The sequence below is a fragment of the Raphanus sativus genome, chromosome 8, assembly GCF_000801105.2.
Source record: "Raphanus sativus cultivar WK10039 chromosome 8, ASM80110v3, whole genome shotgun sequence".
NCBI lineage: Eukaryota > Viridiplantae > Streptophyta > Magnoliopsida > Brassicales > Brassicaceae > Raphanus > Raphanus sativus.
Genome location: NC_079518.1, coordinates 7,416,764 through 7,441,780, shown reverse-complemented (window position 1 = coordinate 7,441,780; position 25,017 = coordinate 7,416,764). Strand labels below are relative to the sequence as shown.

Here is a 25,017-nt window from a genome sequence, read left to right as displayed (position 1 = left end):
CTATAGCCATTCAGATAATTTCTAGATATCCAATTTTTTTAGATATTGACCGGATATTCGATTCGTAAAAATAAATAAAAGTTTGAAAAAAAATTCAAAAAAATATTTATTACAAAATAAAAATTCATTTACTTTTCAGAATTGTAATAAATAATTTAATAAATTTATTAAATAAAAAAATTGTAAAACTTATATACAATATAATATTTATATAACTTTTATTTATAATTCTTTAAATATATGTATATATATATGCATATAATGAATTGGATTAGACATCTGTTCTTAAAAATATTAGTATTTGTGATCTATTTTGTTTTCAAAGATATTACAAATTATTATTTGTGTTGCTTCGCAAAATTACAGATATTCAGTTTTTTTTTGTTCGAATCAAAACGGATAGTTAATAGAATCAAAATTAATCGATGTTTTTCTAGCCCTTGATCCCTATGCACTCTTTATATGTACGTTGGCTTTACCATTGAGGCTCCAAATTAATAGTAACGATGTATTGCAAATGCAAATGAATAATTGACGGAAGAGAGGCCGAACTCAATAAACGTTGAACGATAATTTTAAAGGACAAAATTACTATATTTTGTAATTAGTTCGTAAGCAACAGTTACTAGCTAACTGTATATGTTACGCTTAAAAAAGCATTCGTTACTTATTTTCTGGAACAAAGGTGCACAGCATATAATATCAGCCTGCATAATATACATATCGATTAGTTATCGTTCAAACAGAACAATATATACAACATCACCTTTCTAAAAGTATCAGTAATAAAATATAAAAACCATATCAATAATATAATACACGTGAATGATCATGCAGTTATAATCAAATGATTGCTATTTACTAGTCTTCGAAATCAATGATTATGTATACTGTATCATCAAAAGTTCACATAGGTAGACTTGTAGTCAGATTTTTGAAGGTCTCGAACTCTCGATATTGAAGAGATCATAATTGAGATGACATGGCAGATTATCAAGCTTTTTCGCATATCAAACTTTTTCTACCGATAATTGATGTGTAAAATAAAATAAAGTTTGCACTAGTTATATACTCTTTCCAAAAAAATTATTTAACATTTTACGTTTGTCATTTGTGCATATTGATTAAAAATATTTAATTTAATATATTTCCAAAAACATTAATAATTTTCATACTAACCACAAAAGTTAACCAATAAAAATAAGTTGCATAACATAAAGTTTATGCAGCATAAAAATTAGTAAAATTTATATTTTTAAAACGATATGTAATTAAAACATCACTAAAATGTCATTTATTAAATACAAAAAGTATTTTATAATTATTTAGGGGAGGTCCGTGAGGAAGTGGTAATAATAATATTCATAATTATAATTCCGATATCTCGTTATAAATTATAATCCCACGTCACTCCTCGAGCCACTCCATACACCAGTTAAAATCTAGCCTTATCAATTAGTTAGATTCTAGTTATACTTTGGGACTGTGGGTCAACTTGCATGGGAGTCGCACCCCTTATATATTTGATAACTTATTTATTTAATATTTTTGTCCCTAATCAAGTAGCCAACATCAACTTTTCTATTCACAAGACAGATGGCAATATATTAGCCACCTTATTTCCTACTTGTTTTTTCTTTTGAGAAAGACCTTATTTCCTACTTCCTCTTTTTTAGAAAAAAATCATATTTTAGGAAAATATATTGTTTCAAAAAATCTATTTTTTGTCTTTTCAATGTATTAATAAAAAATTGAAAATTTCAAAAAAATTAATGGTGTTTATTGAATTTCTATTGACTGAAAATTAAGGAAAATTGCTATTCACAAAAAAATAATCCATTTACAATCAAAATTTAATATATTTTTTTAATATATGTAAAAAGTCCAAAATATATATTTATTTTTTAAACGGTGGAAGTACTTGTTATTTGCATTTGTTTTTAATCAAACTTTATGTAATCATTTCAGATTTTTAACATAAGAAAAAGAGACTAAGTAAGAAAACTATCTCAGATATATACTTCAAAATAAAAAAATAACAGATTACTATTGAGGTCTTTACAAAACTGAAATAGAAAACAACAATTAAAAACTCCAAACTGAAAAGAAAAGGCAACAACTGATTAAAAGCACTGCCATTCAAAAGCCAAAACCGAATAACCCTAACTATATCATATCTGCTACAATGGATAGAATATAAGTAGTTGATCCAATGTATTTTATTATTAAAATATTTAGAATAATAATTTCTAATTACACAAATAAAACGCCAAAATAACCACACTTATGTATAAATAATGTATTAGAAATTATAAAAATAAATAGCTCACATAACAACATCTATAAACTATATTAAATGTTATGATACTAGAATAACTAATATATAGTCATATTCTACAATGTTCTTGATTGTATAATATTACATTTAAAAGTTTAATCTATTTAACTTTTGCTTTTAATTTATTATATGTGTGTTATGGTCAATTGTTCAAAGATAGATTTACAAATTTCTCATTAGCTGTTTTTAAATTTCAAGTTTCGTACACTTTTTAATTATTTGAATGATGTTGATAGTGTTATTAATATACCACTTAATATGTTTATAATAATACTATTTTATTAAGATATATATGTGATCATACGGTGGTGACATCTAATTTGTATAGTTATCAATTAATTTTCTTCCAACTTTTCCATGAAACAATTTTAATTCATCGCTAGATTTTGACCCGCGCTTTTGAAGCGCGGGATATTTTACTATGAAAAATTTCACTAATAATTTAACAAATATTTTGGTTATTTTTAAAGAGTGTGTATTTAAAATATTTTTGCATTTGAATCAGTATTTTTAAATTCAACCCGATTGTGATTATACCGGTTAATCCGGAGATCTGACAATTCAATTAATGTTTTTAAATATTCATATTAAAAAATCACTAAAATCCGAGACTAACCGGTTGAACTGATAGATGACCGATATGTAATCTAATTGGATTTAAATTGTAATAGTTTTCATAATTTGTAATCTTATAATCGAAAATTTTAAAGTTCACTATTTTGCAATTTATGAAATTATGACGTTTCTACAAAATTTTAAAGAGAAAATAATAGATATAAAATAACTAAAATTGATTATTGTATTATTTGGAAATATTGATAGTAGTATAAAAATATATTGTTTGGAAACATTAATAGTAGTATAAAGAAATAAATATATTGTTTGGAAACATGGATAGTAGTATAAAGAAATGAACATTAGTGACTTAATGTATGTTTAACTATAAAATATAAAAATGTATTTAATTTAAAAATTTACAAAATAAATGTTAGATCCAACAGAATGTTTCTGTTTTAATAAGATAGATTCAACATTTCACCTACTTTGGCTCGTAGTGATGGTTGTATCTTAGTGACCACAATATAATAATCGCACCGCTTCGATATATACTTCAATTTTCCGGATCCATTGGGTGTTATCGGTTCATCGCTCCATGAGTTTACTACGTTATACTCCTATAATTATGTGTTACGATGCCCAAGAAGAACCTACAGATACATATATAGTTAAATATTATAGCTAGTTTGCAATCGTCTTGCATAAAATGCCCACTCAAAATGATAGGCTCGATGGACCTATTATACGTACTGTCAAACAACTAAACATGTTATCTTGAAATGTCCAAAAACGACATGAAAATATATGTGAATGCGAATTGTATTACACCGGTCCTACAATAATAGCTGTCTTCTGTCAAATACAAAAGTATATGTGCTACAATTAAACCAGAGTTAAAATTTGAATAAACCGGTACGGACATCAAGTTAAGTGTTTATTATACATAGAGATTTTTTCTTGTAAAATATTATACATAGAGATGGACAGGGATATAATGTATCAAGATCGTCTCATTTGATATCTTCGAGGAAATTGTCTTAAAACTTATGTATTCTTACCATTTCTCCAACTGTCGTAGTTAATCTTATTCACATAATAAGCATATATAATACGATACGTGTTGAATTGTAGACAAGTTATTGTTGACCAAGAAGACAATAACTTGTCTCCTAATTACTCGACACTTTGAGTCGAACGATGTGGTCCATGATATAAAAAACACTACTAAGCGAACCACGGCGTTCTTTAATTATAGTTTAATTAACCATACGCGCAGTTAGTTAACAAAAGTCTTTCATGTAAGATAATAAATCACATATTCAGTTTCTAATCAGACAGAATGTATGACATATGTATTACGATATTATTATCATACTGTATTGTCTAGTATAGTGAGACGGAAACAAACGCCTGAAATTACGCACCCTTACAATTGTCTAATCGCGATTATGCTTTGTAAGTGTCAATATTTATGTCATAACGTAAGCATTTTTGTCAACATCGAAAACGTAAAAATGATACTATAATCAAAGCTACTTGCGGAAGGAAACAGGAAGATTAGCATACAAATCATTGGTATTACGAATATATCTACATGAATTAAGAAAATCATTAATTTTTTAGATTTTCTAAACAAAAACATTATTAATTGTTTATCTAATCACAATTCAACCAATACAAAAATAGAATATATTTTATCATTGGTTATACTTCATTAAGTGTAAATAAATTTTATATAGAAAACCGAAAACGACTTATAATTTGGAACAAATGAACTTCTCTAAAATGACTTATATTAAGAAACGGATAGAGTATTGAATTAGAAAACCATGAGAAAATAAATTATCTCATTTTAGCTATTTTTATTATATTGAATTTTGGGAAACTAACAAACTAGATTAAAGCATAGTTGGATTTAACCTTTCGCTCAAACTTGAAATGAATGCTCATTAAAAACAAAAATACCTTGAAACAATCCTAATTTTTTTGTCATAAATATAGTCTTCAAATATCAAAATGACCAAAATATATTGTATAAAAAAGTAAATATACACTTATATCCCTATGATTAACTAATATAAACTTTAGATTTAGAGTTTAATGAGTGGAATTTTGAAAATGAGATTTAAAGTTAAAAGTAAAATTAAAAAATATTAAAAAATAATTTTAAAAGCATTTTCAAATTCAAAAATAAAAATTGAATAAATAAACAAATAATTTGAAATTTTTCTTAAAAATATTTTCATAAAAATTGCATTTGAAAACATATAGTTCGAAACTATTATTTTTAATTAATTAATTTATTTGTATTTATATACATATCTATGGTATAAATATTTTTTGCCTCTTTAATGAAATCTATTTTGGCATTTTTTCTATTTGGAGATTTATTTTTGTGATACAAACTTAAAAATAGTCTTATTTGAGAAAATTTCCTATTAAAAACCATGCTTTTCATTTATGTCTTATTTCAGTTGTTAACAAAAGATACCTCTTTTTACTTTAGCTTTAGTAATCTTGTTTGGCCAAACTCTTTTTGAATGTATATTTATTGTTAAGCGCATTGATAATTGAAGAAAGCCAACTAGATCATCACCACTATATTGGTGTCTACTTAAGTTTTTATGGACCACGGGTTATTAGATTTAAACTTACATATAATACACATTTCATTCAAATGATTACAATCGATGATAGTTCAACCGATTGCACTAAACATAATTTCAATTTGATACGAATTGATTTAATCACCTTGTATGTTCGTAATTGCTAATTAGAATAATGACCCATTGTGTTGTACACGGCTCAACTAAAGCATATGATAATGCCATGATGAAATTTTAGTTTTGATATTGGTTGATTCTTGTAAAATATATGTTAGTGCTCGACAATATTAATCACCTACCAACCTGAAGTATATGTTATATAATTCTAGGGGCACGTCAAGTGTGCCGTTTATTTTCTTGTTACATATTTATGTTATTATTTAATATTCGTGCGTGTGGTGTTTCTTCTCTAGTTTTTTTTCTTCTGTTTTCCCTCTTCTCTTTTTTTTGGAGACATTCTCCTTCTTCTCTAGTTTGTAGCTATAAAAAAATATCTACTTTTAAAGAAAAAATTAATTAGTATGAAAAAGAAAATATATCTGGAACTATTTTTGAAAAAAAAAATCAGCAAAAAAACTACTTTTCTAGAACAATTCTGGCGGTAAACAGTGATTTGAAGCATTGTAAAAAAGGGCGATTTGAGGCTTACTCTCTCCAAAATGACACATCAAGCATGAATTTTTTGTTTGGTTGATTTGGAATTTATTCAATGCAATTTATTCTTCTATAGTTTTAGGAAAATATAGAATATTTTTATTTCTTCTGGCAAAACTATAACCATTTACTTTTGTGGGATTTAAAATCTAATTTGGTACAAAGTTGTTGTTTACATTTTATAGTTACAAGGAAAATAAGTCAGTGAATACTCCTTCCGTATACAGTATGATGTTCTAGCTTTTTTCTTGTATACAATTTTTTTTGATGTTTAATGATATAATTAATGTATTTGTCTTTAAAACTAAAACATAAATTTAAAAGTAAAATTATGAGTGGTGAAAATTGATATAATTAATGTATATGTATTATTTGTTAACATGTGTGATAAACTTTAAACGTCGTACATTTGTAATCGGTTAGTAGATAATTTGTATGTTGAAAAGGAAAATAAAGAGAGATAACTTGTATACGATGGGTTGAGAGAAAATGATTAATTTGGAGTGGTGATGTAGAAGTTAACATGTGTGAGTTTATGGGAAAAGGAAAACGAAAAGAGAGAGAAACCATAATGAGTTAACGCAGACAGAGCCGCCATTCCACTTCTCACTCCCACTTACAACTCCTCCTTTTGGGCAAGTTTTCCACATCAAAGGCTCGTCTTAATCACCATTAAATTTTCATCATTGGTACACTGAAGCCCACTATTTTTCAAAATAATGCTATATCAACTTCGTGGAGAATAATTAAATACTTAAATTTGTCTATTTTTTTTTCTTTGTTAGACAAATGTTGTATCTTAATCATAATTTACATTATACATACTCATCTGTTTCATAATAAATATCATGCTACCATTTTTTTTGTTACACGAAAAATATCACTTTACAATTCTAATACATATTATATTTACTTTCAACTGAAAATTAATTGCAAACTGCATTAATTTTATAACTAATTTTTATTTATCTCAAATATGATTGACTAGAGAAATGTATTTAATAACAACTTACATATATTTCCTTTACTTTCTTAATTTGTTTGAAAAATATCAAAATAACACTTTTTTAATCACCATATATGTTTTTTTATTACCTTAGACATACTATGTTTTGTCTTTCCTTATATGAACAACCTATTCTAATCAAAGGCATATGTTTTATAAAGATGATTGCATGCTATATAAATTTAGCTAGACCAATATATTTAATTCGAAATAAACCAAATAGAAATTTGGTTTATACAGGGTGCCATCCACAAGATTACATACGTATAATTAATTTTAACTAATACTAGTATCTCATTCATAATTTAAACAAATAAAAAGTTCTAAAAAAAAAAAAAAAAATATAAACACACACACACACAGACACACACATACACACAACAACAACAACAAATAAACTTCTAACTTTTGAATTTTATTCGGCAGAAAAACACTTCATAAAAGAGTTTTAAAATTTAATATTAACTTATTTTAAAACCAATTTCAATAAAAACTTAAAAATATAAAAAAATAGAATAAAAATCTCAGGTGTACCCTGGACAAACCCTAATACTAATATATATTATAACTATTTTAAATCTATTATTTTATTTTTTATAAGATAAATTTAATAATATATATTTTAACTATTTAACTCTATAGTGCTATTTCAGCTATACTAATTTAATTTATTTGAGATGGTGTCATATAATACAAACTTATGATAAGTATTTTTGCATTATTAAACTACATATTTTTCATGATTTTTGCGAACCTTTTAATACATTTTTAGAATTCCTTAGTCATTAGTAATTATACTGTTTAGATTTTTCTTATTATTTAGAAATAAGGGTTGATTGGTAAGGCATTAGCATAAGCATTATGATCCTTATTATCCAATCAATATTTATTACAAAAGTATTTAGATTAGCATTTACAAGATACTAACGCTCTCCAAATTTTCTTTGTGCAGTGTTCTCATGTGGAATTTTTGCTAGATGCATTTACAATATCTAAAATTTTAAAAATAATTATATATAATTCATTTATTTTTATTTAATAATATAAAAATTATGTTATAATAAAAATATATATATTTTAAAAGAAATGGAAACTGTAGAGACTATATAGGATTGAGAATCTGAGATCTTTAAACCTACTATTAGTCATGAACTACTCGCCTTCTCCAACCTTTTAAGCTCATCATATACTTTTGACAAAAAAAAGCTCATCATAAATAAAAAGTAGCCGGAAACAAAGTCTTTTATCTATTTTTTTAAAAAATAGTATTTTTTATTTCCTATTTTTATCTTTTCTTTTAAATCCAAATCCTCTAAACTATTGTAGCTTCTCAGTTCTTTACTTATATCTCACGTTAAATACATATCGCTTATATAAATACTTATATCCCGAATTATCTTCCCTCACTTCTCTTGTATCTACTCTCACCTTCCTAGCTATATAAAACCCTATCTACTTCACTCTTCCTCTCAACTCTCCCTTCTTCTCTTTGCTCTGTTCTTTCTCTCTCTCTCTCTCTCTCTCTCTCTCTCTCTCTCTCTCTAGAAAGCAACTATGATAGTGGTTAGAGAGTACGACCCTAGCAGAGACTTAAACGGTGTGGAGGATGTAGAACGACGGTGCGAGGTCGGACCAAGCGGCAAGCTTTCTCTCTTCACCGACCTTTTGGGTGACCCGCTTTGTAGGATCCGACATTCACCTTCTTTTCTTATGTTGGTAATTACTTAACTTCCCAACCTGTTTATTTTTCCTATTTACTGAAACTTAAGGATAAGAGGTTCTTGATTTATAACCAATTGGTTAATCCAGAAACCAATTTCCTTCAATAGAATTTTACTAAAAAAGATAATTTAAGTTCACTTTTTGTTTCATCATAGTAATTAATTTATCCTACTCTTGATAGGATCAAAAGGCTCATCATTTATATTTTCTCAACCAAATATATCGTGTATCTTAACCATAAACATAAAGTTAGATACTTTTCAATTTATCTATAAAGGTTAAGAAAAAAAAAACAAATTTAATAACGGAAAATTTTAATATGGTTGTAACAGGTGGCTGAGATGGGTACGGAGAAGAAGGAGATAGTGGGCATGATTAGAGGTTGCATCAAAACCGTTACATGTGGCATAAAACTCGATTTAAATCCCAAATCCCAAAACGACACCGTTAAACCTGTTTACACTAAACTCGCCTACGTTTTGGGCCTTCGCGTCTCTCCTTCTCATAGGTTTCCCTTACTCCCACTAATCGCGCAATTATATGAAAAAATTTGATAATTATTTACACGTTAAGTATGACTTTATGCAGGAGGGAAGGGATAGGGTTCAAGCTCGTGAAGATGATGGAAGAATGGTTTACGCAAACCGGCGCAGAATATTCGTATATTGCAACTGAAAACGATAACCAAGCTTCCATTAATCTTTTCACGGGAAAATGCGGTTACTCCAAGTTCCGTAAACCGTCCATATTGGTTAATCCGGTTTATGCCCACCGGGTTAACGTCTCGCGTCAGGTAACCATCATCAAACTGGACCCGGTTGACGCAGAATCACTGTACCGGCTCCGGTTCAGTACAACAGAGTTTTTCCCGCGGGATATTGATTCGGTGTTGAACAACAAACTGTCTCTCGGCGGTTGTGCTTAGGGGAGGTCAGTGATTGCATGCTAGTGAGAAGTTGATTCCAGCTTCTGGTTCCCGGCGATTTTGATTTCCTTGCGAGAGGTGACCAAACCGAGAATGAAAAAGCGCAGTCGAAGTACAAGTGATCCCTTGTCTCAGGAGCCGCATTGCAGAGCACGCAAAGTGGATTTACTTGAAGCCCCCAGCCGAGTAGCCGATCTTTCGTGGGACACCGATTCAGAGTTACTAGCCAGGAGAGAAAGTCATGCTTTGGAATGCCCCGAGAGGACCACACTGCACGGTTCCAAGCAACAACAGGTTTATGCTCTCTTATTAGATTGTAGATCATACCTGTTGTGAATTTCTCTGATCGTTTTCCAAGAGGTGACCAGATTGTGGTGTCGTCCGCTTCCGACAGATTAACAGTGGTGAGGTGTGTGTGAAGAGCTAGTTGAGCTTCAGAGCGAGGGGATGGTAGCGACCAGGCACCATTGTTGCAGAGCTCTGATATTGTTGACGATTGTCTTGTTCCCAAAGTGGAGGAGCGCAGGTTTAGAAACGTCGTCAGGTTACCAAGAGGAGACCAGTTGTCGGTCCAGAAGCGAGTGTCTCTTCCATTCCCAACCTCAACTTTGATCCAGTTATAAGCCAAATCTCTTACTCTGAGGATCTTTTTGATAGAGTGAGAGTACGATTGTTTTTCCTTGATTATCCAGAGATTGCTCTTGTCATTTTGCAGGATGTTTTTGACAACCCAAGCGACCCAGATCGATCCTGCGCGGAAGAAGAGAAGCCATAGTAGCCTGAGAGAGCATGCTTTATTCCAATGATGTAAGTCTCTAATTCCCAATCCTCCTTCTTCCTTTGGTAGGATTACCGTTTCCCAAGCCACTCTAGCCGAATGATGACCTTCAGTAGACCCCTTCCAGAGATAAGCCCCACATATAGAGTTGATGATCTTGATGCACTTTTTGGGAATAGTGAAGGTAGTGCACCAGAAATTAGAGATGCCCGCCAAGACCGTGTTAATTAGGAGTAGCCTTCCCGCAAAAGAGAGTGTCTTGGCACTCCAGCTGTTAATTTTCCCCTTCACTTGTTGAATTAGTGGCTCACAGTTAGCTAGGGATAGCTTCTTAGTAACCAAGGGGACTCCAAGATATCTTATCGGCAGTATGTCATGCGCAAATCCTATCTCTGTCCTTATCTGATTAATCTCCTCTTGTGACAGGCCGCAAGAAAAGAAGGATGTCTTTGGTATACTCACGTTTAACCCCGAGACTGCTGCGAATTCCCTCAAGACGTCCAGGATTGCTTTGACTGATTCTAATTTTCCATCACAGAAAACAAGTAAGTCATCAGCAAAGCATAAATGAGTTAACTTGGAATCTTTACAGTGGTGATGATAACCAATTTTCCCTTCTGTGGCAGCTCTATCTAGCATCAGACTGAGGCAGTTCATGGCGATCACAAATAGGTAGGGAGATAGAGGGTCTCCCTGCCTCAATCCTCGAGTGCTCCTAAAGTACCCGTGTACTTCACCGTTAAAACCAATCATGAAGCTTGGGGAGGTCACACACGCATGGAGCCATCGCAGATATAAGATTGGGATGTCTAGTCCTTGGAGGCAGTTAAAGAGGAAGTCCCAATTCAAGGTATCGAAAGCCTTTGCTATGTCGATCTTCAGTGTCACACGTTTAGGCCCTCTATCTTTATGATAACCATGGACTATTTCCGATGCCAGGACGGTGTTTTCAACCAGTAATCTCCCCTTAATGAAGGCTGTTTGATTTGGCAGGATAAGAGGAGGCAGAAGAGGCTTTAGGCGCTTGACTAAGATCTTGGAGATAGCTTTGTACAGGGTGTTGCAGCAAGATATCGGTCTGTAGTCAGATAATGTGGAAGCGCCTGAGTGTTTGGGAACCAGTGTAAGGATAGTTGCGTTCGACGAGTAGGGTAGGAAGCCATTAAAGAAGAAGGAGCGGATCCCTGAGATTACTTCAGTCCCAAGAATTGGCCAAGCAGCCTTGTAGAAGCCAGAGGTCAGTCCATCAGGTCCGGGGGATTTATTGGGGTTGAGTTTGAGGATCGTCTTCTCTATTTCCGTTGGCTGCGGAGGGCTCATCATGGAACTGTGAAGTTCATGTGGGCATCTAAAAGAGGTTAGGCTTTGGATCCAGGTGGTGGTTATTGGCGAAGCTATCTGAGAGGTGGGGGATAAGAGTTGCTGGAAGTGATCAACGGCTAGGGAGCTCATCAGAACAGGATCTGTTATAGTTTCTCCTGACACAAGAGTGAACGAGCGGATGGAGTTGACCGCATTACGCACTTGAGTGAGCCTGTGAAAGAAGGAAGTGTTTAGGTCACCTTCCCTAAGCCAGTTTATCCGTGAGCGCTGTCTGAAGTAGCTTTCTTCGATCATTCTCAGGAACTCCCATCTTTCTAGGAGTCTTTTTTCTTCAAGCATATTTTCAGTTGTGGGCTGCGTCAACACCTGTACCTGCGCAAGTTTAAGTAAGTTGTTAGCCTCTCTCACTCGTGTTTGAATATCAGAGAAGTTCTCTCTATTCATTTTTTTTAAATCTCCCTTTATTTTTTTCAGTTTAACGCTCAGATGAGAAAGATCCATCGCGATGTCTCCGGCCTGATTCCAAGCATGATATACCGTCTGGTAGAAGAGGTGATGTTTGGTTAGGTAGTTAAAGAATTTAAATGGTCTGGTTCCAGATGATGGTAGGGGTACTGCGAGGTTGATGGTTGATGGGGAGTGGTCTGAGATTTCTGGGGCAGAGAAGGTAGCTAGGCTGTGGGGAAAGGCTGAGATCCAAGGTTGGTTTACTAAGCAGCGGTCTAGTTTTTTGGCTATTGGGGCAGTGGGCGTTTTGTTTGACCAGGTAAAGGTGGGGCCATGATATCTCAGGTCAAAGAGACCAAGATCAGAGAGCGTATCACGGAAGAGAGCCATTGGTGGATCGAAGCAGTTGACAGAGGGATTGGAGTGTTCTGAGTGGTGGAGAATCTGGTTGAAATCTCCTCCAACAATCCATGGCGACGAGTCAAGAGAAAGGGTTTGCTGGATGTTTAGTAAGTCCACCCAGAGCTCAGTTCGTTCAGCGTGAAGACATGAAGCATAAATTGCTGTCATGATGAACTTATTAGCACCCCCGAGACTTATCTCACAGGTCAAGGATTGCCTCGATTGATGAAGGAAGCGAACAGAAGCGGGTGACTTCCAAATGATGATTATTCTGCCATCAGGGTCTGAATCATGGTTGGTTAAATAGCTCCAGTTGCGGCAGATTTGTGATAGGACATGATTGAGCTGCGGCTCTTTTATATGAGTCTCCAAAATAGCACCAAAAGTGGCCTTGCTACTGGCCAACCAATCTATAAATGGTTTTGTGCTTATCCGGGTCGTTAATGCCACGGACATTCCAAAAAAAACGTGTTGTGACTCATTGGGGAATGGCTGAATTCTCCTCTTGAGGTAGAGGAGAACCATCATGATCAGAAGGAGGAAGGGAAAGGGTAGCATCAGAAAGAATAGGGACAGGGGGTGGAGGAGGAGGAGGAGAGGGGGGGGAGGGAGGAAAAGGGTGCGAGAAGGGGTTTAAAGGAGATGGCGGTTTAGGTGAGTTTGAGGATGAGGATGAGACATTTACAAGTGTGGGGTCGAGAATGGCAAAAGGGTTAGTTGTGGTGAAATAACGGGATTGGGAAGCAAGGGTTTTGTTGCGGGTTACTTTGTGTTTAAAAGGGGAAGCTCTTCTTGGTTCTTGGGCAGAAAGGGCAACAACAAAAGGGGCGTCAGTAGGGGAGGAAGAGAAGATAATAGGTTGGGGTTCATCAAGGTTTGATGGTTGAAGTGGAGAGAGGGGAAGAGGGGGAGCTAAAGGGAGGGGGCTGAGAGGAGTTTGAGCAAGAGGAGGGGTGATGGGAGGATCTAGTGGAGCAGAGGGAGTGGTTTGGACAGGGGAAAGGATCTCCATGAGGTCTGATTCAAAGTCAGGATCAGAGGCTTCAGGGGTAGTGGGGTCCTGGTCAGGGGGGATCACAGGAAGGGGATTCAAGGGAGGAATAATAGGAGAAGGAATAGGGTTTGATGGGGGGTGAAAGATTCGTTTTGGGGCTGAGTTTTGGATTGGGTTTCTGGGGGGGTTTTATCTTCAGGGGCTGTAAGACAGTCTTTCTGTATATGCCCTAGTTGGTTGCAGAAGGAACATGTTGGAGGGATCCATGGATAGTCGACCAAAACGGAAAAGATTTCTCCACTTGTTCTCTTGAGTTCGATCATATCAGGAAGAGGAGTAGTCAAGTCTGCATCAACCTTTACATGGGCAAGATTGACGTCGGTAAGGTTCCTTGTGAATTCATCTGTTTCTTTTGGTTCACCTATTAGTCCTGCCGCAAAGCTCAATCCTTCCAGGCTACGCAGGTCTAGTGGAAGCCCAGTGAGATGAGCCCAGAGGGGAATGGCAGAAAGGTCTATTGGAGCTGCTTCTTGATCCGAAGTCCACGTGGAGACTTGAAACATTGCGGTTCCTACGTACCATAGCCTCTTCTCCAATACTTTTTTCCTGATGAATTCATTTGGAATCCTCACAAGTATCGTTCTTTCCTTCAGGTTGGTTCTGATATCTAGCTTCTGGCCCTTGCCCCAAGGAAGTTGAGCACACTTTGTATCGCTTGATAGGATGGCATTTTTGCCAAGAAGGAACCAACTATGAACTCTTTATGCATCTCTGCTCCTCTTCGAAACACATCATCAGGAACTGTCACTTGAGGGATTCCTGCTTCAGAGTATTCTTTTGGAGCTAGGCGCGAAAGGGATTTATTTGCAACGTGGCTTACTTTCTGAGCCCAAGTTTTTGAAGGGGGGGAAGTAGCTGAGTGGGTAGGTTCTGGTGTGGTAGAGGGGGTGTTGTTACTGGTAGTGATAGGGACAGAAGGATTGAGGTTCGAACGGGGGGTAGAGGGATAGTTGTTTTTCTGGCTGATTTTTGTTGGGAGGGAAAAGATTGTGGTTTTTGCTTTTGGTTTGCAGGGTGGAAGTCAGTATGGATAGGAAGGGATTTTTTTAGGAGGGAGAATTGCAAATCCCTGAAAGTTTTCTGCTTCACTATTCATGAGAACAGTGCTAGTTGCCTCAACCTCAGATCCGGTCTGAGATGATGCAGATCCGGCTTCAGGGCCAGTAGTAGGGGGTGAAGAAGTAGAGGGGATGGGGTGAGCAGCAGCAGAGGACGCAGTCTCCACAAGGGAAGAAGTTTGCTTCTTTGCTACAGAGCCACCAGCAAGGGTGGGGAAGAGGGAGTCGAAGGAAGGGGAGAGGGGGGAGAGGGGGTCGGGGGGTCAGGAGGGGGGAGGAGAGGGGCGCTACCAGAGGTAACAGGCGGAGGAATCAGGCCGGAGACGCGCTCAGGCGAGAACCAGGGGTTCACATTCGCACTCATCTCTCTCTCTCACTTTTTCTAAAATTATAAAATTATAACAACGCGCTCAAAAAAAAAAAAAAAAAAAATTTAGTCTCTGGATGGAACGGAATTCCCGAATCCATCGGAATCATTATCGTGGCGCAGACTCTCTGATCTCCTCAACTAGTGCGCTCATCAAGAACAAAATATCATCCTTCAGAGAACCATCGCCAACCTTAACTACCTTGATGATGCAGTCTTGGCTTCAGGATTGAAACTCCCTTGATCGTGTGTCGTGACTCTTCATCATCGTTCTCTCCAACTTCTATTTTCTTCTGCGTTTTTTCCTCTAAAAATTGGGCTAATCTCTTTGTATTGGGCTTAAAGGCCAAAATCTTGCCTTAGTGGGCTAACTTTACCATATATATATATAAAAGCCCTTTATCAAAAAAAAAACAAACTGTCTCTCGGGACTTTTGTCGCGGTGCCACGTGGAAGCTGTTACGGGTCCGGATCAGGATCATGGCCCGGTTCGGCAAAGTTCCTGCAGTATCCACCCGAGTCATGGGCTGTCTTGAGCGTTTGGAACTGCAAAGACTCGTTTCGGTTAGAGGTTCGTGGCGCGTCGCGGTTGAGACGCGTAGTGGCTAAAACGACTCGTGTGGTTGATAAAACGCTCCCGTTTTTGAAACTTCCTTCGATACCGTCGCTGTTTAAACCCTTTGGTCTTCACTTTATGTACGGTATCGGCGGAGATGGCCCACGTGCAACAAAGTTAGTGAAGTCACTGTGCGCTCATGCACATAACATGGCGAAGAAAGGAGGCTGCGGTGTTGTGGCGGCGGAAGTTGCCGGAGAAGAGCCGTTGCGGCAAGGGATACCTCACTGGAAAGTACTATCGTGTGAGGAAGATCTATGGTGCATTAAAAGGCTTGGAGAAGACTATAGTGATGGTGTTGTTGGTGACTGGACTAAGTCACTACCTGGTACTTCAATCTTTGTGGATCCTAGAGAATTTTAAAGTTACAAACTTATTACAACCTTCATGTCACATATTAGGGGGTTTCTTGTAAACTCTTGTTTTGTTCTTTAAGTTCTTGATGGGTTCAGTTTTAGAATTAGTAATCTTCTTTTTAAGTAATCTTTTTTTGTGGGTTTAATAATTAGGGGTAAGAGACAACATCTCCTACTTTTTGGGTTTGTTTGTTCTTGTCTTGTAAATGGAACTAGCTTCTTAAGATACTTTTACTCTGGGCCATGTTAGTAAAATTATACTCTCTATGTTTTATAGAGAATATAATTTGAACTTATTTTGTTTCAAAAAGAAGTGTTAATATACATTTCAATGTAAATTTTATTATTAAATTTCTTTATTATATTTTCAAATAACCAATAGATATTTAGTTAAATTACTTTCATTTAAATAATTGTATAATAAATGAAAGTATATTAGTTTATTTTATTATTTTTAATATGTTTAAGTGCCATTCTTTACGAAACTGAATGAGTATATACATAAAACTTTAATGATCGCATTGATGCGTAGGAGGGACTGATTATATCATCATCATGTAATATGATAAGCTTCCAGACAAAATAACAATTATGAGAGTGGAAGAAGATGGATGCGCAGAATGTGTTTAACTATACCGTCAAATAACCTTAGCACTATTGTTCCATAACCTGTAGATGTATAATTATTCGTTGTAAATTCCACGTTTTAAAAAAACATCGTCGAATAAAATATTTTAAGCCACAAATTTCCAGTCTTACCATCCCTTGTTTAGTTGTTTGTTTAAATTTCCAATTAGAATCACTATTTGTATGAACTTTTTGAATATCCACTAAGTTACCCGTTTGTTTTTGAAAAAGGGCTTTCAAGATACACATTTTCTTCATAGTAAATATATAAATTACGGTATGGTGTATATTAGTTTAGTTGTTCTTTTTAGGTGGGATTTGGTTCTTAGTACTTTGCTAATTCGAGGTTGATCAATGATGGATATTGGAGGATAAAAACACCTTTAGATATCGGCATCTTACGTGTAAATGATATGAATATCAATGTCATGGACCACACTTTTTTCCATTTAATGGTCCTAAAGATGTTAAACTGATATATTTATATGTTTCTTTTGTTGGTTTGCAGTAGCATGATTGAAACCTTTGAATCAGGTTCGAGGACGTGTCCTTGTTCAAAAGAGGTATTGTCGAGTCGTGAGAACCGATCGAGTCAGGGAAAGTTTATACTATAAGGTCTCGTTCATCGCATAATATGACATGTGGATATAACTTACCACTTTGTGTTTGTGGATTATATTTCAGTTATAAACATTATCAATCAATATCATATACGTTCGTATGTTGACCGGAGGTTTGGTTTCTAGCTGTTGTGAGATTATTGCATATAGTATTTCTTGGCAGTTTATGTAAGAACGTTTTGATGGTTAATCGGATTTGATCGACCTGGTGCTAACAGGACATGTAGCCATGCATATTACAGATTGTTTTTTGTGTGCGGCTAAAGATGCAGATAAATTATGATTTCTTTCTCGAAGTTCAGTCTCAATGATTCACAGTTTTGCAAACATATATATGGTTCGCAAACAAATACATTACACAAAAAGAAAAAAAAATTACAATTTTCATGGATTTGAAATCAGCTCCATTATACTTTATCGTATATAGAATACGGAACTTTTATTGGTTTAATTTGATTAACCATATGTATAAATACATTACTAGAGCTACCTCGGGCATAAATTTTGGAAACCAGACATCATGTGAATCTTAAGATTTTGTAACCAGATAAAGGGATTATTTTGTAATTCTTTTTTAGTTTTTGTAGCTAAATAAAGAAATAATGAAGGGGACTAATATAGTACTCTTCACGAGGTTCTCAAGTAGACGATCATGTGAATCTTAAGAATATTAAAAAGCAAATATACGTAGAGAGAAAGTTTCAAAAAAAAAAATATACATAGAGAGAAGATAAGCATCAATAGCACGATACAAATTTATTGCAACAGTTTAATGTATCTTATTAAAACAGAAACATTTTGTTGGACCTAACATTTATTTTGTAAGTTTTTAAATTAAATACACCTTTATACTTTATAGTTAAACATACATTAAATCACTAAACATACATTAAATCACTAATGTTCATTTCTTTATACTACTATCTATGTTTCCAAACAATATACTTATTTCTTTATAGTACTATCAATGTTTCCAAACAATATATTTTTTATACTACTATCAATGTTTCCAAATAATACAATAATTAATCTTAGTTATTTTATATCTATCATTTTTTCTTTAAAATTTTGTAGAAACGTCATAATTTCATAAATTGCAAAATAGTAAACTTTAAAATTTTGATTATAAGATTACAAATTATGAAACTATTACAATTTAAATCTAATTAGATTTCATATCGATCATCCATCAGTTGAATCGGTTAGTCTCGGGTTTTAGTGATTTTTTAATATGAATATTTTAAAAACATAAATTGAATTATCAAATCTCTGGATTAACCGGTATAATCACAATCGGGTTGAATTTAAAAATACTGATTTAAATGCAAAAATATTTTAAATACACACTCTTTAAAAATTACCAAAATATTTGTTAAATTATTAGTGAAATTTTTCATCGTAAAATATTCCGCGCTTCAAAAGCGCGGATTAAAATCTAGTAATTATTATAACATGTGACGTGATGCAACCACTAGGTTATAAACATTTGGACGAAGAGAAAAGTACTCGAGAGATGAAATATCGACTTGGGCCATAGTGCAGTCTTATTTGGAGCCTCAAGACTGTCTGTGCGCAAGTCCAAAACATAACAAAGCAAAAAATAAAATGAATATCATTAGGAAGACTTGCAAGCATGCCTGTTTGGTCTTTTCAATTTGTTAAAATAAAATGTTTCTACTTATTATATACATTTGGTGTGTTCTCGACAAAATTACATTAAACGTGATAAATGAACGTCTTGCAAAACATTTTTGGACAAGATTTGTTGAAATATTCTGTTAATGGACAGTCAAATGTTGTTTGAAAATATAAAAAAAAACAAGTAAAACTACCATCTTATTATTATTATTTAAGAACCATTTTTAACAATTCCATTTAAAACCGATCTAAACACCATCTATACTATTAAAGCAGAATCCCTTTTAGGATTCTGCCCTTAATTTTTAAAGTTATTTACATTGTTATGCCATTTCCTTATTTGAATTTTTGAAATTAATTTTTAGCCAATAAATTCATTCAATAGAAAATATTTTTTTTTAAAAACCAATCACATTGTAATAGGAATATAGTTAATACGATTATGCAAAATATGGTAACTGAATTTGCCTAATTATTAGGATAGTAACTATATTTCCATTTGAAAGTATTATGTGAAATACGATTCCTGAATATGCCATAAGGTTTTGGAAAAACTTTAACACATCAACGTGTTTTCCTAATTTCAGTATAAATACAATTTTTAACATTTTTTAGAAAAAAATATTCAGTATAAATACATATTCATCTATTTTTTTATAAAAAACCACTACCATCAAATCATCTATGGCTTCTAATGTGCAAATCAGAAACTTTATGTTTTCTAAAATGAAAATTACGACTATTAATGATTTGAAGCTTTGGAAATCAAGTTGCTTCACACGTGGAAACAACACACTAATTTTATGTTATAATTAATGTATAGTTGACCTTTACACTAAATATAATAATTGTTAAAAATTTATTAAAGCAGTCTCATTCATAGATAATAATTTCGATATTTAAATTAAATAATCTGCAGAAATTTTGAATTCCTATAGAGGAATCATGTGTATATAAATATGACTTACATTATACAATAAAAAAATAATACTAATAAAGAAATTATAAATTTTACAATCATATAAAAGATTACATTATGATATAAATATATTGAACCAGAGACAAATATCATTTATTATAATTTTATACAAAGAATTATCTTTCGAATAAATTAAAAATACTACTACAAATCAACACAAAACACATCATATCATTCTTGCATGAAAATTTGAAACTATAAAAATTATTTCTAAATGTTAAAAATTCAAATTCTTATAAAAAAACTAATTCTGCACATTGCCTTTTCTGAAGTTATTTACAAAAAAAATGTCATTGCTTTTTCTGGAGTTTTTTTAATTACTCACCACATATTTTTAAACCAATGACATTTTCCTATTTTTAAGCAAATCATAAATCCAATGCATTATTGAAGCCCATTGATTCTACTTTATACAAAACTAAGCCTATTGAATATAATGTAAATTACCACTGTTTTTACTATCGTTTTTATTTTACCATCGATTTTTATTTTACCATTGATTTTTGTTGATCAAAATTTTGAAGAAAGCGTGAAAAAATCATTTTCATGCACTATGTTGATGCAAACAGAAAATGAACTTCGCTCTGGACCAATTATTTAACAACACAAACATGATTAAACAAAAAATTTAGCAAAAACAACTTTGTTGGAGACAAATGTGTAATGCAAAAATGTGTTTGGTAAAAAAAATATGTGAGAATTTATTTCTTTTGTCAAACAAATAGGTATTTATATTTTTGTATTTGGAGTAGCCATTGTATTTATATATTTTTAAACTGTATAGATATATGTAGCTATATAATGACATCTATTTATATTAATTATATAGAACTTTGTATTTATTACATTGTTGATGTGTGTTATTACTTTTTCCAATATATGTTTTATTTCTAAATGATTTTAACAATATATCCTATCCCATTGTATCATTAATATTTTGATAAAAACACCAAACATTATGACAACAAAATATTTTAATGATTGGTTGATTCAAAAAAATCTAATAATATTATTTTAGTTGTTTATATATATTCTAAATTAAAAATATTAAGCACTCTTACGTTTATGTCACAATAGTAGAACCTAATACAAATAAAATTTATTTTCAATATACACTAAGCCCATCATATTTTTAAAATGAAAATGTAAAATAATAAAAAAAATTACAAATAATAACATAGATTAGAAAGTTAAGAAATTACAAAAGAAATAATCCCGCGCTTTTAAAGCGCGGATTAAAATCTAGTACCGCTATTAAGGAAGAAGAAAACCACAAAGAGAATCAAAAGACAACAAAATGAGAAATTGGATCTGATAAAGAGAAAAAAGTTAGTCATTGCATGAGCATTTTAGCAACCTAAGAATCTTGTCTTCTTCTTTTTTTTTTGCTTCCTCTAATGCTTCTTACTTGTGGAAGAAGAAGACTTAGAGTCATCATTAACAGAACCAGGACTCGAAGTCCCTGAGCTACTCATCATCTCTCCACCTCTCTCTTTACCAGACCAAAGCTTAGAGAACACTCTAGAAACTCCCAACCCTCCTCCTCTAACCAGCTTCCCTTTATTACTTTCCTGCTGTTGATTCTTGGCCAGTCTTAGACCTGCTAACTCACCTTTCAATGCTTTTATATCTTCAGTGTCCCAACTCTCTCTGTCATCTTCAGTGTTTGTTGATCTTGACGCAGGAGTGATCTCTGGAGTGCTGTCCCCGGTTGATGATGAACCGTTGCTGTTAGCTCTTACCTGTTCAAAGAAGAGCACTTGTACCACCACTCGCATTGGTAACCTCTCGTTTTGAACAGCGTGTGCGCAAGCTTCTGCTGATAGCTTTCTACAGTCCATTAGCCTGCATAACCTCTTCTTCTCGCTTTTGCTAATCTCAGGATGTAACTAATTAGACAAAAAAATATACAAAATCTTGATTAGTAAGTTAGGGTTAGGTCGTACCCAAAAAAACAAACTTAGGGTTAGGTTAGGCAGCGTTTGCTAAAATGATCTTTTTATGAATGGTTTCTTGTACCTTAAGAAACATGTCGATAGCGCGATAAACTCCATCATGAGACTGTCTTGGAAAGCTTGAGACCATTTCCGCAAGTGCTAAGAACTTCTGAAGTGTCAAACTATCAGAATCCCTTGACTTCTCAGCTAAATAGCCATCAACAAGCTTAGCAACCAATGTTTTCGCGGCTACATCATTTTCTTGCGAGTGACGTTTCAAGAAAACATCAACTAAGCTCTGCATCAAGTCAACATCACAGAGCATAACATCACCTAAACTCGCCTCATCTAGACGCTCACCGACTCTGTTCATCAACCCTGTCTCTTCATCACAGCCAAGAAAGAAGGAGGCTCCTAATAACTTAGTCAAGAAACTCGAAGAAACGCTTTGTTTCTCATCAGGAATCAGCTCAATGATTGAACCAACCAAAGCTCTGTACTTGGCAACGTCAGTGATCTGTACGGAGCTACTACTTTTACTGAAACCTGGAACCCTTCTGATAGCATAAGCGTGCAATGCTTCCCCGATAACATCAGCTGAAACTCTCCCTCTTGATTCTATCGTAGTGATCACTCGTTTATACAAATTTATATGAAGATCACAAAGATCCTCGACCCACCAGTCTCTAGGAACAGCATGTGGCTTCCTCATCCCGTTGTCGAGGTTCTTCTTCTTGCTGTAAGTATAAGACCAGTCCACTTTCGAAGTATCTATCGAAGCTTTAGAAGCTATGGTGTCTAGGCAACGCCCTGTCAGCTTCAACTCTTCAGCGTATGGAGACAAAGCTCTCGTGGTCTGAAGGACGATGATGGAATCTTTCCATGTTTGGAGTATGCTCGAGTTCAAGAACACTTCGATCTTGTAAACAAGATTCCCCTTTTCGACGGTTTCGTGCATCTCAAGAAACTCGGCTGCGCAGCGAGCGGCGACTACGTTGTAAGCGTTTAGAGTAACGGTCATGCCGTAACAGAACTTAGCACAGATCTCAAACGAAGCAGGACCACCAGGGATCTCTGCTATTTCAATCGCATCTTCTTGATGAATCTCATTGTCTTCGTTGGATGATGATGTTGTTGCGATTAGTTTCTGCAAACGCGCGCTTTTGGACAGCAGTGGAAACTGAAACATAACATTACAAGACATGTGATAAAGTTGAATCTTGGTCTTTAAGGCAAGATGTTAAGTATTTAGGGTTTACCTTGTGGAGATAGAACTTGACATCACCGATGATTACAATAACATCTGTTGCTAACTCACTTGGTACATACCTTAAGAACAGAGAATTAAACAAACGTTATGAAACTTGAAGTTTCTTGATATTATCTAGTATCTATAAATTTTATTCTAAAATCTATTTCTAATAATTAAAAAGAAGAAAATAAAAGTCTTTCACACATACCTAACATTTTCCCCTTCAGATTGAAAGGAGTCAGGTTTGGATCCAAGTTTCATGAACTTCATGGTCTTGAGATCTCAAACAGAAGACTCAAAATGTGTTTTCGCTCTCTCAAAATGCTTCTCTGGATAATTGAAGAGAAAGGGTCTCTCACACACTCGCACACTTAAGGAAACCTTGGTTAATGGGGTCTCACTAACGTCTCAAAGAGAACACTGAAAAATATATATAAAAGAGAAAACTCTAGAGATGCACAAAACACCCACTCAAAGCTCGAATTTACTGACAGTCACCACTGAGAGAGACTTTTTCTTTCTAAAATAATCAAATTCTTCTCTCTTTTCTAAGTGCTTCACACATTCACAAACACAGAAACATGTGAACCTTTGTGTGTTTGTGGGTTGATGGGCGATGTCGTTTAGTAGTAAACCTACAAGAATCAACAGAAAACGAAGAAAAAGAATTAAAGATTGCCACTTATTCAGTAGACAAAATGAATCATATCTTTTTGGATGTTTGCTGAAACGAATCTAACAAAAAAACATTAGTGGCACATATCGTTTATATCAGTACAAGAGGACTACAAAAGTAAAGAAAAAAAAAATGTTAAAAAAACAGGAATTAATTCCTCACTTTCATTAAACAGTTGTGATTAAGATATATACACAAACAAAAATTGAGAAAAACTATAGCAAAATTGTTACTCATAAATTTCACAAAAAAAAAATCAGAATCCAAAGGTTAGAGTACCTTTCTTATTTTTTTTCTGCAAGGTCTCTTGATAAAAGCCACCACTAGTCCTGAAAATCTACTTCTATAATCGTGTGGATTTCTCTTCTCTGTCTATAATGAGCCCCACCAACTAGGTAACATCAAAAGTATGAATGACATATGTTCTTCAACTTTAAACCCATGAACACAAATGACGCTACAAACCAAGAGAAACAAAGCAGACGCCTTTCGTTGTGTTGAGGACGACCCAGATCAGATTTTAAAAGATTCTTCTTAAGAGATCAAACAGTGACCTCTCGTGATAAAATGGATGCTAGTTTTCTTTGAAATTAAAGGAGAAAAGAGCCAAACAGAGCTGAAAGAGAGAAAGAAGAAGAGGCCAGAGAGATTGAGAGAGAGAAAAGAGTAAAGCTTTCTCTGTAGGATTGCACGCGAAATCTGACAAAGGCCACTTACTTGAGTGCCCCCTTCTCTTCAGACAAACTTACCTTCTTTTCAGGCTATGTTTTCTTCTTTCCTTTTCATCATCTCTCTTTTTTTTTTGAAAGAAATACTTTTTAAGTTATTGTTATTATATGATTGCATATTTATCACAAATTATATCAATATTTAATTAAAATATCAAAAGTTTTGAAAAATTTATGTAAAATTTTTCATTTTAGATAGTATAATATATAACAAATCAATATAACAAATATAACGTGTGTTCGCCGCCCTTTATGATTTGATTCTATAATAACCTGGTATAACGTGAAACTGTGATTTTTAGCAAAAAAAAAAAAAAAAAAAAAGTGAAACTGTGAGCGTACAGGTATAT

The 25,017-nt window shown here is 33.6% G+C and overlaps 3 protein-coding genes and 1 long non-coding RNA gene across 4 annotated transcripts; 2 read left to right on the top strand and 2 right to left on the bottom strand.

Annotated features, from left to right (window-relative positions):
• Positions 1-8,716: 8,716 nt before the first annotated feature.
• Positions 8,717-9,809, top strand: LOC108819132 (probable N-acetyltransferase HLS1). The gene is made up of 3 exons (XM_056992808.1): positions 8,717-8,878; positions 9,217-9,392; positions 9,473-9,809. Exons 1-3 carry the CDS (start codon positions 8,717-8,719, stop codon positions 9,807-9,809), a joined length of 675 nt encoding a protein of 224 aa, XP_056848788.1.
• A 3,428-nt stretch (positions 9,810-13,237) lies between these two features.
• Positions 13,238-13,771, bottom strand: LOC130498940 (proline-rich receptor-like protein kinase PERK2). The gene has a single exon (XM_056992807.1). The coding sequence runs from the start codon at positions 13,769-13,771 to the stop codon at positions 13,238-13,240; it is 534 nt and encodes a 177-aa protein (XP_056848787.1).
• Positions 13,772-13,995: 224 nt separating this feature from the next.
• Positions 13,996-15,069, top strand: LOC108819134 (uncharacterized). Its single transcript, XR_001944201.2, has 3 exons — positions 13,996-14,134; positions 14,218-14,328; positions 14,407-15,069. It is a non-coding gene; the product is annotated as an uncharacterized LOC108819134 (long non-coding RNA).
• A 6,163-nt stretch (positions 15,070-21,232) lies between these two features.
• LOC130499148 (BTB/POZ domain-containing protein NPY5) lies at positions 21,233-24,728 on the bottom strand. Its single transcript, XM_056993082.1, has 5 exons — positions 24,219-24,728; positions 23,472-23,898; positions 23,271-23,340; positions 22,094-23,191; positions 21,233-21,963 (listed from the first exon to the last, which is right to left on the bottom strand). Exons 2-5 carry the CDS (start codon positions 23,531-23,533, stop codon positions 21,469-21,471), a joined length of 1,725 nt encoding a protein of 574 aa, XP_056849062.1. The 5' UTR covers positions 23,534-23,898; positions 24,219-24,728; the 3' UTR covers positions 21,233-21,468.
• Positions 24,729-25,017: the final 289 nt, after the last annotated feature.

Bases quoted from the DNA above. Each gene is read 5' to 3' on its own strand.
- LOC130499148 (XM_056993082.1), bottom strand. From the start codon at position 23,533: ATGAAGTTCATGAAACTTGGATCCAAACCTGACTCCTTTCAATCTGAA. The intron at 23,341-23,471 runs GTATGTGTGAAA...TCTGTTCTTAAG, and splicing joins TCTGAAGGGGAAAATGTTAG to GTATGTACCAAGTGAGTTAG. The intron at 21,964-22,093 runs GTACAAGAAACC...TTGTCTAATTAG, and splicing joins CTATCGACATGTTTCTTAAG to TTACATCCTGAGATTAGCAA.
- LOC130498940 (XM_056992807.1), bottom strand. From the start codon at position 13,771: ATGGAGATCCTTTCCCCTGTCCAAACCACTCCCTCTGCTCCACTAGAT.
- LOC108819132 (XM_056992808.1), top strand. From the start codon at position 8,717: ATGATAGTGGTTAGAGAGTACGACCCTAGCAGAGACTTAAACGGTGTG. The intron at 8,879-9,216 runs GTAATTACTTAA...TGGTTGTAACAG, and splicing joins CACCTTCTTTTCTTATGTTG to GTGGCTGAGATGGGTACGGA. The intron at 9,393-9,472 runs GTTTCCCTTACT...GACTTTATGCAG, and splicing joins CGCGTCTCTCCTTCTCATAG to GAGGGAAGGGATAGGGTTCA.